Source organism: Panthera leo, chromosome C1 (genome assembly GCF_018350215.1).
Source record: "Panthera leo isolate Ple1 chromosome C1, P.leo_Ple1_pat1.1, whole genome shotgun sequence".
Lineage (NCBI taxonomy): Eukaryota > Metazoa > Chordata > Mammalia > Carnivora > Felidae > Panthera > Panthera leo.
In genome coordinates, this window is record NC_056686.1 from 71354484 (window position 1) to 71367155 (window position 12672).

Below are 12672 nucleotides of genomic sequence, written 5' to 3' on the forward strand. Positions count from 1 at the left end.
CACTTGAGATCAGTTATTAAAATACTATTTTTAACAATGGAATATTACTCAGCTATCCAAAAAGAATGAAATTTTGCCATTTACAATGAAATAGATGGAACTAGAATGCATTATGCGAAGCAAAGTAATTCAATCAGAGAAAGACAAATACCATGACTTCACTCACATATAGAATTTAAGAAACAAAACAGATGAACATGTGGGAAGGGGGAAAAAAGAGGAGAGAGGGAAACAAACCACAAGAGACTCTTAATGACTGGAGAACAAACTATGGGTTGATAGTAGGAGGTGGGTGGGAGATGGGCCATACCGGCACTTGTGATGAGCACTGGGTATTGTATGTAAGTGATGAATCACTAAATTCTATTCTTTAAGCCAATATTGCACTATATGTTAACTAAAATTTAAATAAAAAAAAAAAGAAAAAACTAATATTTTTAAAAGGAAAAAAAGAAGGAAAAGTAGTATTACACATTTGGAGACTAAAATGAAACAAGAAACATTTTGGCTTTTTCACTAAAAATAATTTTTATTATTTAGACTACTAGTAAAAGTGACATAAGAATTCTAAGAAAATGAATAAACAAACTCTAAGATTGCCTTTATAAACATATCTGGGCTAACAAAGACGTACCCCACGCAAAACACACTTAAGCTTATATAGAATGCTTTGTACACAGTATGACTTTAATTCATATTTTGAATAATTTTATTTTTCTTTTTAAAAATTTTTTTATTTTATTTGAGAGAGAGAGAGAAAATACAAGTGGGGGAGAGAGAGAGAGAGAGAGAGAGAGAGAGAACGAGAACCTTAAGCAGGTTCCGTGCTCAGCGCAGAGCCTGGTACGGGCTAGATCCCATGATTCTGAGATCATGACCTGAGCCAAAATCAAAAGTCATGCTCAAATGATTGAGCCCCAAGTCTGGCTCTGTGCTGGATGTGGAGCCTGCTTAAGATTCTCTCTTTGTCTGTTTCTTTCCCTCTGCCCCTCCCGCACTCATGTGTTCTTACCCTCTCAAAAAAAAAAATGAATTAAGGAATTCATAGTGCAATGAGCGTCATCAAATGCTTGATATGTGTTTGTGTTAATGTAATGCGATAAGATTTTTTTGAGAAAAATGTACACATAACATCAATTCCACATAGAGAGGTAAATGTTTTGCACATCCAAAGAACTGCATAAAGCAGGCTTCAATTACAGTCAATAAACTAAATATATACCATAACACTAATTCACTAGACATAGAAAGTTAAAACAGAACATTTCTAAAAATTTAAGATCATGCTAAAGGTTTCTAAATTATGGAATTATAGTCCTGCTACTTCACGTGTATATATGGTTGCTTCATCTTGTATTCTAGCAAATAAAATATGAAAGCCTAGTAACAGAGTGATAAAAACACATTAAACTATGAGGAGCTTAGAAACAACCACAACGTTAGGTTCATGCATAATCAAGGCTTTCAGTAACCTTCCTCTACTGAAAAAAAAAAATCCCTTAAAAAATGTAAACTTGTCTTTTTTCATCCTAAATATTACCCAACCAAGTAGATTAATTTTTTAAAAAAGCTAATAATAATTTTTAAAAATATCTCAAACACAAACTGGGTTTCAAGTTCATCTAGTTCAGAGGCAGGAATGAACTAGGAATCAAAAGGGAAGAAAGTTCCCGTGAATGTCTACTATGCCAGACATTTACTTACTCAACAAATATTTATTGAGTACCTATTATGTGCCAGGAATGAAAGATAAAGCAGTAAGAAAGCCCTTAACCTCCACAACAATGTTAAGAAAATGACTATTTCCATAAGGCAGAAAAAGTGAGGAATATGGTCAAGGTGCTAGCTGTAGTATTCAAATTTAAGTCAATCTAATACTAAAATCCATGCTCTTAACCTGTCTCCCCTATACCATGCTACCCACCAAAGGTAGGAAAGCAGGTAACCCTTTCTGAATGTGGTGATAATATCAATCCAGTTAACTGCTCATAAGGATTGAGTAATGGTGGAAATATCTTGAAAACTATATAACTCAGAAAAGTAATTTGCCCAAGATCAACTGGTTCATAAATGGAAGAAGCAGTACTCAAAATAAACTCTTATGACTCCAAAGTTTGTAGCAATATACCTGGGCTACTAGAAAAGAGATACACACCTCTACCCTCCAGGATTTAACATGCAAACATGTAACGAATATTCATTCGATAAATAACTTCAATTAATTTAGTTCAATTTAATTAATGAAAAACGTGAGGATTCAAGTCTTTCTTTGGTTCTGTCTCCTTTAAAATTAAAGAACTGATTTAAGAACTGAAAATCAACACATACTCAGGAATCACTGGGGCTTCCAGGTTGTTAGTGGTCACATCTTTTTGCCAAGTGTACTAAAGTCCAAATCTATTTCACATTTAAGCCAAGTCCCTATTATTTAATAGCATTTCAGATGATCAAGGGACATTATTTGTAGTTTTTACACAATTATAAATTTGAAGCCAAAAGTATAAAATTATACAACTCATGATAGCTAGGAGTCACATATTATTTTATCATTTTCTCAGATGTCTCTCAGCAGATCCAAAATTTTATATAGTTAAATTATTTTGAGTCCTATTGAGTTTTTGACATACATTTAAAGAAATAAACATGCTTTTACTTGTACTACACTCCAAGGAACTGTAATGACAAAAACAAAGCTATTAGCAACCCGTATTTAAGCAAATTGATGTATCTATTGATATAAGTATTTAATAAATGTGTAATATTAAAAGGAATAATTATACCATGAGATACAATGCAACTATTTTTCATGAAACTACAGACCACAAAAACTTGAAACCAAATAATCTGACTGCTATTGCTGAATAATTCAATATACTACATGATACTGAACTTAAAATTTAGAGATAAATAGGTACATCATTATGATTTCTGATAAAGGCCAAATTCATTCATTTATTAAAACTGAATATAAGCAACACATTCAGGACCCTAATTTTAAACATTTCATTTTTATCTCAGGTAACTAAACAGATGCATATGAATGTAAATTACACAGAAAGCTATCTGCAATCTTCCATTTACTCCCTTTTATGCTAAAATTAATGTTAAACCCTACTGGCATAAATTTAAATTATCTTTAGCTCCTGTTAGCTTTACCTACAGCTATGTTCACTCACACACACACACTCACAATGAAAAGAAAATATAAGTAAAAAAAGATACCAAAATAAGTACACAAAGTTGCAAGTCAAAAATGTCTTTATTCTCTTATAATTATACATGTTGTGGTATAATTAATGAAATGAGTAATTAAAATAACTTTACTTTGAAAATCCGTAAGAGAATGCAGAAGTGGCAATTAAGTTTTTCACTCAAAAAATATTCTACATAGTAGTGAACTACTCAAGCCAATTTTTTGTCCTCAACTATTATTTCATAATAAATTAAATGACTTACTATTACTAAACATTTAACTAGTGCCCCACCTCAAAATCATCAGCAAACTGAGAAATTATGGATTTCAACCTTCACTGAAATTGTACAGTATATACAGACATCTTTTCATCATTTAAAAAAGCCCTACTGCAGAAACAAACTTTGTTGCTTTGCTTACATCTCCTTAAAAAATCCTAAATAAAAGAATTCTTACAACATTGTATTAGAATTTAAATAAATACAAGCAATCCTGCTTAGAGTCAAACCTGGCAGCCCAGATGAAATGACTAGAATAAATACAAGCCTTAGGTTTGTACATGAGTTTTTATATACATGTGCCTTTCTCTTTTCCAGATATATCTAAGTGGGGAGATGGGTACAATGAAAAGGAAGTAAGTTATTTTTCTGTTTTACGTTTCCTCCCTTGTGACTAGCAACAAAACCCTTAAGAAAAAAAAGCTGTGTGCTAGCTGGCTTTAGGGACAGTAGAGAAGAAAACTCTGAGACTGTTTGCAGTTCCACAAAGTAAGAGGGAACAGCAAGACAAAGACGCACAAAAGAAGGGCAGGATAAGTAAGTGTCCCTAAACAGGTGTGTGTTAGCTCGATTGCCAGTGTTCTTCAAGGCAGTACTCCTTACCTTCTGATCACTTCACTCTCTATCCAGAATCCTAACCATCTGGGCAAGGTAGTATTCTCACAAAGCCTGATTACCTTTCTCTTGGTAACAGCTAACTAAGCACCAAGCACTGTACCAAACAGATTATCTTTTTTCATCCTCACAGCAACCTGAGGGCTGAGTGACCTGTTCCAGGTCACAAGCCTGGTCAGTGATGGGGTCTGATCAGACAACTAGAGGCTCTATTCTGTTAACCAGCATCCTACATAGCCTCCTCTCTAGTAGATTCCACAATCTCATATTTATTGGTGCAAGATAAGACCAATATGAAGGGAACTGCTTAAACTTGTCACATGTAAGCAGTAAGTATAAATATACATAATAAAACTGAAGCTGAAAGACCTCAACTGCTTTGTTCTAATAGAATTTAGTTTAAGTATCAAGTATCAGAATAAAGTAGAATGCTTCTTCAAAACTTTAATAAATGTGTCAAGATAGGTGATTGGGGCACTGGGAACTCTAGAACCTTGCTACTCAAAGTACATACCAAACAGCCTCATCTACACTGGAAGTTTGTTAAAATGCAGAATCTCAGGTCCCACCCCCTACACCTATAAATCCACATTTTAACAAGATTTTCAGAGTTTGAAAAGCACTGCTCCATAACCACACTTTGAGTGGCAAAGGTCTAAAAAATAACCTTAGTGATTCCAAAAAATAAATTCCACTTACAAATGTAGGACTTTCAAATCAACACACTATTTTCTGCTGAATTTGTAATTCTCAGAGTTTTCCTGCCACCAGCAACTTCAATGTTCTGTGGCACTCTTCCAAAAAAAAAAAAAAAGACAACTGAACTTGCTTCCAGGGCCATAATGGCAGAATTTCTCAGAGAGGGATTTAAAGGTAGAAGACAGCCAAACATTATATGCCTATTGATACTAATCATGAATAGGGCTAATGCATAAAAGAATTTGTTGAAAAAATTCATAAAGATCATGTAGATCATAAAGAAATTAGAGCTACAAATACTTCAGGAAATAGAAGAAATAGATGAGAATCTGCATTATAAATCTCAACCTAACAAAGTATAATGCATGAAATCACACCAATTAATACTATTTTAAAAGAATTACCTAAAATTTTCAGACAAAATATTAACAAGTTACATGCCCTAATTTTTTTCTTTCACAGATCGTGTAGCAGCAAAAGTAGAGTCAAGGTAGGCTAATTATTTTTTAAGGCAATAAAAGGCTGAAATAGCTCAACCTAGTGCCTTTGAATTTATTCCTGAGTACTATATGCTAATTAAATATATTTATAAAGACTTATAATGAAGTATAGTTGGCAAATAGATTAAAATTCCTTTGTAATCTACGGCTTGCAGAAACTTGACAATATTTATCATGTGTAATGACTTTAGATTTCTTAAATAATCATCTCAATTAAGTACAAATTGGCCAATCTGTGAACATCACACCCAAAACACCAAATCATTGGCATTATTATACTATCTAAAGTTTTAAAGGTTCTCAGTAGGAGACAGAAATCAAAACAAAACATCATTTTGGCTTCCAAAATAAATTTAAAATCATTCCAAATCATTTAAAAATGATTGTTATGTGGTCTCAAAAATTTTCAAAATACCTAAGTATTAGATAGATTAGGTATCTCCATCCCATTAGTTATTCTGTGTTATAAATTCTTTAACTTCATCTTGAAAGAAAACATTCTCATAAATAATACTGAATAGAAAAGTGTGATATAAACCTTTTGGTGTATTTAACACCTTTATACAATCTAGAATGAATTACTTCATCTGGAATGCCCAATTAATTTTTTAGAAAACATGATTTAGGGGCTCTTGGTGGCTCAGTTGGTTAAGCACCTGACTTCGGCTCAGGTCATGATCTTGCAGTTTGTGAGTTCGAGCCCGAGTCAGGTTCTGTGCTTACAGTTCAGAGCCTGGGGCCTGCTTCGGATTCTGTGTCTCCCTCTCTCTCTGCCCCTCTCCCGCTTGTGCTGTCTCAAAACTAAATAAACGTTAAAAATTTTTTTAAAAAGAAAAAGGAAAACAGGATTCTTTTTTCTTTTAAATTTTTTTTTTAATGTTAATTTTTATTTTTGAGACAGAGAGAGACAGAGCATGAACAGGGGAGGGGCAGAGAGAGAGGGAGACACAGAATCGGAAGCAGGCTCCAGGTTCCGAGCCATCAGCCCAGAGCCCGACGTGGGGCTCGAACTCATGGACCGCGAGATCGTGACCTGAGCTGAAGTCGGATGCTTAACCGACTGAGCCACCCAGGCACCCTGAAAACAGAATTTAAAAGTAAACTCTAGAGGGGTGTTTGGGTGGTTCAGTCAGTTAAGTGTCTGACTTTGGCTCAGGTCACGATCTCATGGTTCATGAGTTTGAGCTCCGAGTCTGACAGCTCAGAGCCTGGAGCCTGCTTCAGATTCTGTGTCTCCCTCTCTCTCTGCCCTTTTCCGGTTCACACTCTCTCTCTCTCTCCCTCTCTCAAAAATAAACACTAAAAAAGATTTTACTAAAAAAAAAGGTAGAATCCAGGTAACATCAATCTTAACTAAAGTAAACATTTAAAGGTGAAGGTTTAAAATAGATATACTGATTTTTTTTAAGTTTTTTTTTTTATTTTGAAAGACAGAGCAAGCGCGAGTGGGGGAGGGGCAGCGAGGGAGAAAGGGGTAGAGAAAGAGAGGCGCATGTGCGAGAGAGAGAGAGAGAGAGAGAGAGAGAGAGAGAGAATATGAATCCCAAGCAGGTTCTGTGCTATCAGTACAGAGCCCAAGGTGGGGTTTGATCCATGAACAGTGAGATCATGACCTAAGCCAAAATCAAGAGTCAGACACTTAACTGACTGAGCCACCCAGGCGCTCCTAAAATAGATATATTCATTTAAAAATTATCTTAATAGGCCACCTGGGTGGCTCTCAGGGTTAAGCCTGGGACTCTAGATTTCAGCTCAGGTGGTGATCTCACCCTTCCTGAGGTTGAGCCCAACACCCATCCCCGACCCCCATCCCCACCGTATCTCCACCCATCATGGGGCTCTGCCCTGAAGGTGAGAAGCTGCTTAGGATTCTCTTTCTCCATCTTTCTCTGCCCCTTCCCACCTCGAGAGCACTCTCTCTCTCTCTCAAAATAAATAAATGAACATTAAAAAAAAAAAAAAAAAACCTATGAGAATTCCCCCATCTTCTTTGCAATTTTGAGGTAGTTACCTACCCTCTAAACCTTGTTGAAATTCCATTCATCTCCTCATTTCAAGCAACTTAATATAATTAATTGGATCAGGCCTCTAAGGAACTTTAGCATGTGTTTAACCTCATATAAATAGGGGTTTTGGAGTCATTGAGACCTGAGTCTGAATCCATATAATAGTTTGAATCCCTACACTAATATATACAAACCATATAATACTAGTTTGTGCCACCCTGGGTAAACTTCTTGACTCCTGTTTCTTTTGTTGTTGTTAAATGACAGGTGTCATGGGGGGGGGGATATGCAGGGGGATTATGAGAACCACATAAAGTATCCAGATGGTTTTAATAAGTTCAACTAACCTTCATGAAAAATAGTTAAAAAAAAAAACAAGATTAACTCTCCAAATCTATACCAGATATGTAAACATTACACAAGTTATTTATATCTTTCCTAAAAGATGATTTGATTTGAAAGGAAATAACATCTGAGAAAGTTATTTAAACCAGAAATAACTCAAGCATTTGCTTAGATTTCTTGTAAAATATCTAAAATACTATCACATAGTAATTCTAATGTTTCATTTTAATTTATTTTACAGTTACTTCAATTTAATTAGTTTCTCAATGAAAAGAATCAATGAATTCATTCTTGAGCATTATTACATTTATTATTACTTTAAAAATCCTTGAATGTTTATTTACACTATAACTGAGGATCTTAAAGCCATCAGATGGTAAATGTTTAACCTTTGCAACAAAAGGGTAAAAAAAATTGACTAAAATTTTATGCAGATTTTTGTTATGGCTGAAATTTAACGATCTTACAAAGAGTTAACTGAAACAAGATCATGGGAAGTAAAGATATAGTAGCAATAAAATATAAAGATTACAAATACTTTACTCCTGCAAATACGTATTTTTTTAATGTGAACTTAGCAAGTACACCTCCCTTTACAAAAAAAAAATGTACATTCTGTTATCCTTTATTCAAAAGAAATGGAATAAGTTTGAGGCACTTGGGTGGCTCAGTTGGTTAAGCATCCAACTTTGGCTCAGGTCATGATCTCACAGTTTGTGAATCTGAGCCGCTCCTCGGGCTCTGTGCTGACAGCTCAGAGCCTGGAGCCTGCTTCGGATTCTATGTCTCCTCCTCTCACTCTGCCCCTCTCCCGCTCATTCTCATTCTCTCTCTCTCTCTCTCTCTCTCTCTCTCTCTCTCTCTCTCCCCCCCCTCTCCCTCTCTCTCATCCCCTCTCCCTCTCCCTCTCTCAAAAATGAATGAACATTAAAAAAATATTAAAAAAAAGAAATGGAATAAATTTGAGGATAAACAGGATAAAGAAATGGGATAAATTTTGACAGGTATGGATTAGAGATTTATAGACTCAAAAAAAAAAAAAAACTTTTCCAGTTTGTATATGCTTTAAATGAATCATTTGATTTGTCCTCACTGTGCGATTACAAGTTTTGTGAACTTTGTTTCTCCCCAGTTTTGTATTTATTGGTTAAACAAAGTTAATGTGTATAAACCCCAGTCCTGGAGGATTTGTAATTCTTACCAGAGAAAATGCTAAGTACTGTGAATCCTTTTATATATCATCATTTAATATTTTTAAAATTAATGACATATGTCTTTTTGTTCACTAAAAGTCTTTGTATTTAAAATTGTAGTTCAAAGGATAGTGTTGTTTTGGACTCAGTTTGAAACTACCGTCCTTCTTTCAGAAACAAATTTTTACTATTGACAACATAATTACCAAATATACTTAAGTTCGCACATGACTTTAAATGAATGCACTTTCTTAGAAGTACTAGACATCTTTCTCTTGATTAAAATACCGGTGCCCTTATTTTTCCACAATAAAAAGATTACTCACTTTGTTGGTTTTTGTTTTTTTTTTCTTTTGTTGTTGTTGTGGAAGGAAGAAGGGAGGAAAGGTGGAGAGGTGAAGTACGTGAAATCCTAGTGACTAAAAAGAAATTTTGGTTGATAGTTTGGTTTGTTTTTGGGTTTGGTTGTGTGTCTGTTGTGTGCACGCGGGCCTGGGAGAGAGACGGAAAAGAAAAAAGAAAACGTGTAATGAGTAAAATGACAGTTTATGAAGCCCATAAAGTCTCCCTTGAATCAAATTCAAATTCACAACCTCCACAAAGTCTACGGATTTGCCTAGAGCCACAAAGAATAAAAATGAAGGCAGCACCGCCCAACTCTATACAAAAAGCGTGTGATGAACTTAACCTTTACTCAGTGTAGTATTCAGGAGTATGCACGCCGGTTTATAGAAGAAAAAACAAAAACCCCAAGTTCCTCATGCCACTGTCTTTTAAAGGCAGGGGGGAGACAAAACGAGCGAATGCGTTATACCAAGTAACCTGGTGCATTCAGCTGCCACTTACGTGTCACTGACTTTGGCACCGGCACGTACCTGTCTGCAAATGCATACCTTATTCTTGTCTCTTAAGACAGAAGCCCAGTTGGTAAACACTAAGACTCAAAGAGTTAGCATTCTGATCGCAAAGTATCCTACCTGTTAGCGTAATTCTTTGGTCTGGAGGCACGGAGAGGACTTGGCTTTCACGCATTTTCAAGGCGCCCAGATTTGGAGGGTTCGCCTGCGCTCCAGAGATTTTGGGGGATGTCCCCCGGGAGCGACCCTTCATTCCCAGGGACAGCAGACGTCCTTTGTACATCCACTTCTGCAGCTTCTTGACTGTCACCGCAGGAGGCTTGAGGAAGGGAAGCCCCTCCTGGCCATCTCCTTTGCGGCTGCGTGCCACAGCTGACCCCGCAGGATCCCTGAAGGGGCTTCCCGTGGAGCGGCCGGGGTCCTTGGAGCAGGGAGGCCGGAGGCCGGAGGGGGCCGCGGCCGGGGCGCTGCCTCCGCTCCAGCCGTCCATCCCGCCTCCACGTGGCGGGGGCTCGTCCAGGTCCCCGCGCGCGCCGCACCTGATCCAGCTGTCGCTCGGCCACCGCTGGAAAGAAGGAGGCTTGGCACCCACCCGGAGGCTCTCGAGGCTTCTGCTGCAGGACAGCCGCATCCGAGGAGTCCGCAGGCGGCCTCCCCCCGACTCCCTCGGAGGAGACCGGGGCGGAGACACCTGCTGCCAAGGGCGGCCACCGCCTCCCCGCTGCCAGTCTCGGGGGCAGGCTCGGCGGTCCGCAGCGCCGCAGGGGGAAGGCGGCTGGCCCAGAGCCCGGGCTCCCACAAGGCAGCCGCGATCCGCCCAACCCCTGTCGTCCCGCCGCGCGCCCGAGTCAGGGGGCAGGTCGTGCATGGCCTGGATCAGCAGATAATAGGCCTCTCGCAACTGGGTCTGCAGCCTGCCTGTCTCCAGGCGGCCGCCCTCCGCCCCCGGGGAGGAGCCCGCCGCCGGGGGAGGCGGGGGCCACCGCTCCGCCTCCGCCCCCTCGGGCTCGGGCGCCGACTGGGAGCCGCCGGGCACGTTCTCATAGTAGTCGGCGTCGTCCTCCTGCTCGTCGTCGTCCTCTCCGCTGCCTTCGGAGCCCGGCGGGGCGCGCAGAGAGGCGCGAGTGAGCCCGCCACCCGAAGAGACGGCCTCCTTCCCGCCGCGCGGCCGAGGCCCGAGCGCTCCCCACCGATCCGGGCGCCCTCCCGGGACCCGAGCCTCGGGGCCCCACGCCTGAGGCGACGGCGGGGGCCGCTCCAGGCTCGGCGGGGCTCCGCCGGCGTGCTCGCACGAGGAGGCGTCCGGGGCTCCCTCGGCTACCGCGGAGGCCGCCACCGTAGCTGCAGCCGCCGCCCGGAGCCCGAGCCCCCCGGCGGCGCGGGGACTCCGCCTCCCACGGAGCCTGGACAGCGTCCTCCTTAGAGGGTCCGCCATCCCCTCCGCCTCAACAGCCAGGCTCGCCCCCGCTGCGAGAGGAGGACGGAGCCCTGTTGGGGAAAAATCTGCGCTCGCGGAGGCGGCGGCGGCGACGACGGCGGCTCCCCATGACCGGCGCTGGCCCTCGCGGGCTCCTCACATACTTGGCATAACTCTGCCGCGGCAAGGGGTGGGGGAGGGCGGCGGCGCCGCAGAGCGCATGCCCCGGAGCCTCGGGCCGCGACGGGACGCGCAGTCTGCGGGCGGCTGCGCTGCGTTCCCTGGGTGGGCGCGCGGCGCTCGGCGTGCGGCGGGGCGGAGGGCAGGGCAGGGAGGCCAGCGAAAGTGAGCTAAAGTAGACGCGGGGAGGCAAGGGGAAGCGCACGGAGCGCGCTACGGTCGGAGCGTTGGGGAAGGGGGGTAACAGTGAGAGGTGAGGCAGAAAAAGAACGAGCAGGAAGGTGAGTCTGGGCTGGAAGCCTGCAAAGTTTTGGAGAAAGGGAAAGTGCTCTCCTAGCTGCCATCCCGTCACCTTCACCACCCTCCCTCCCAATTGCCACCAGTGCACGAGGCGTGTCTATTACAGCAAGTTCTAGCTTGAGAGAAAACAAGGATGGGTTTGACGGACCCGGCGTGAGTACAGGTGTATCTCACTTAGTGTAATGTGTTCTAGAAACGTTCCAAATCATTTTAATGACCCCGGGAGCTAGCTATTTAAAGGAAATTTGCAGCGAAATTCAGTTAAGAAGAATCCTTTTGTCCAAAATATCGCCACACGTGTGTCCCTATCTTTCTTTTTTTAATGAATGCATGCTAACACAATTCTGATTATCAACCAAAAATAGTGCCCCCCCCCCCATCACCCTGCTAACGCTGCATTTTAATTAAACTTGGTTGAGAAACGATTGGGTTGAAATTGGGAAACAACTTTATTTGGAAATACCAGTTCTCTCTCAAAAACATTAAATCCTGTATTCTGTGTAACTCCGAGTACCTTGAGTTGCCACAGATGAATGGACCTATCCCTGATCGGGAAGAATCAGGGTTCCTATCACCCCTGATTTCAGTTACATTTTTTAATGTTTACATATTAGAAAGGGCCTTTGTCTGAGCAGCTCATGAGTGTACTCCTAACTCCCAGCACAGTACCTGCACATAATAAGAACTCAAGAAATGTTTGTTGAATAAATGAATGCTTGCGTAACTAAACAATAGCATTTAGTCCTGGGGCACCTGGCTGGCTCAGTCCATAGAGCATGGAACTCTCAGTGTGGTGGGTTGGAGCCCCACGCCCCTCGTTGAGCATAGAGATTACTTTAAAAAAAAAAAAGAAGAAATAGTTCTAACCCCATTTCCAACTATGTTTATGTAAGTTTTTCTTTCCCCACCAAAGTCTTCAGTCTCGAAATGTGGTTTGATATATATACCACCTTCTTTAGTACCTAGTCTCTGCCTCCTGGAATAATTGTACTTGCATCTCTATTTGCAGAAATCTTATCCATCTTTTTAAGACTCCACTCAACTGTTTTCTCTCTGAAGTCATCTCTGATATTCCAGAGAGACATGATC

General features: G+C 40.9%; 1 protein-coding gene across 1 annotated transcript in view; it reads right to left on the reverse strand.

Moving 5' to 3' along the window:
* Positions 1-10569, reverse strand: part of SYDE2 (synapse defective Rho GTPase homolog 2) — a 51229-nt gene extending 40660 nt beyond the window's left edge. The window contains exon 1 of the mRNA XM_042952699.1: positions 9807-10569. Within this exon, the coding sequence (XP_042808633.1) occupies positions 9807-10554 (748 nt within the window). The 5' untranslated portion in view covers positions 10555-10569. The remainder of the gene's footprint in view (positions 1-9806) is intronic.
* Positions 10570-12672: the final 2103 nt, after the last annotated feature.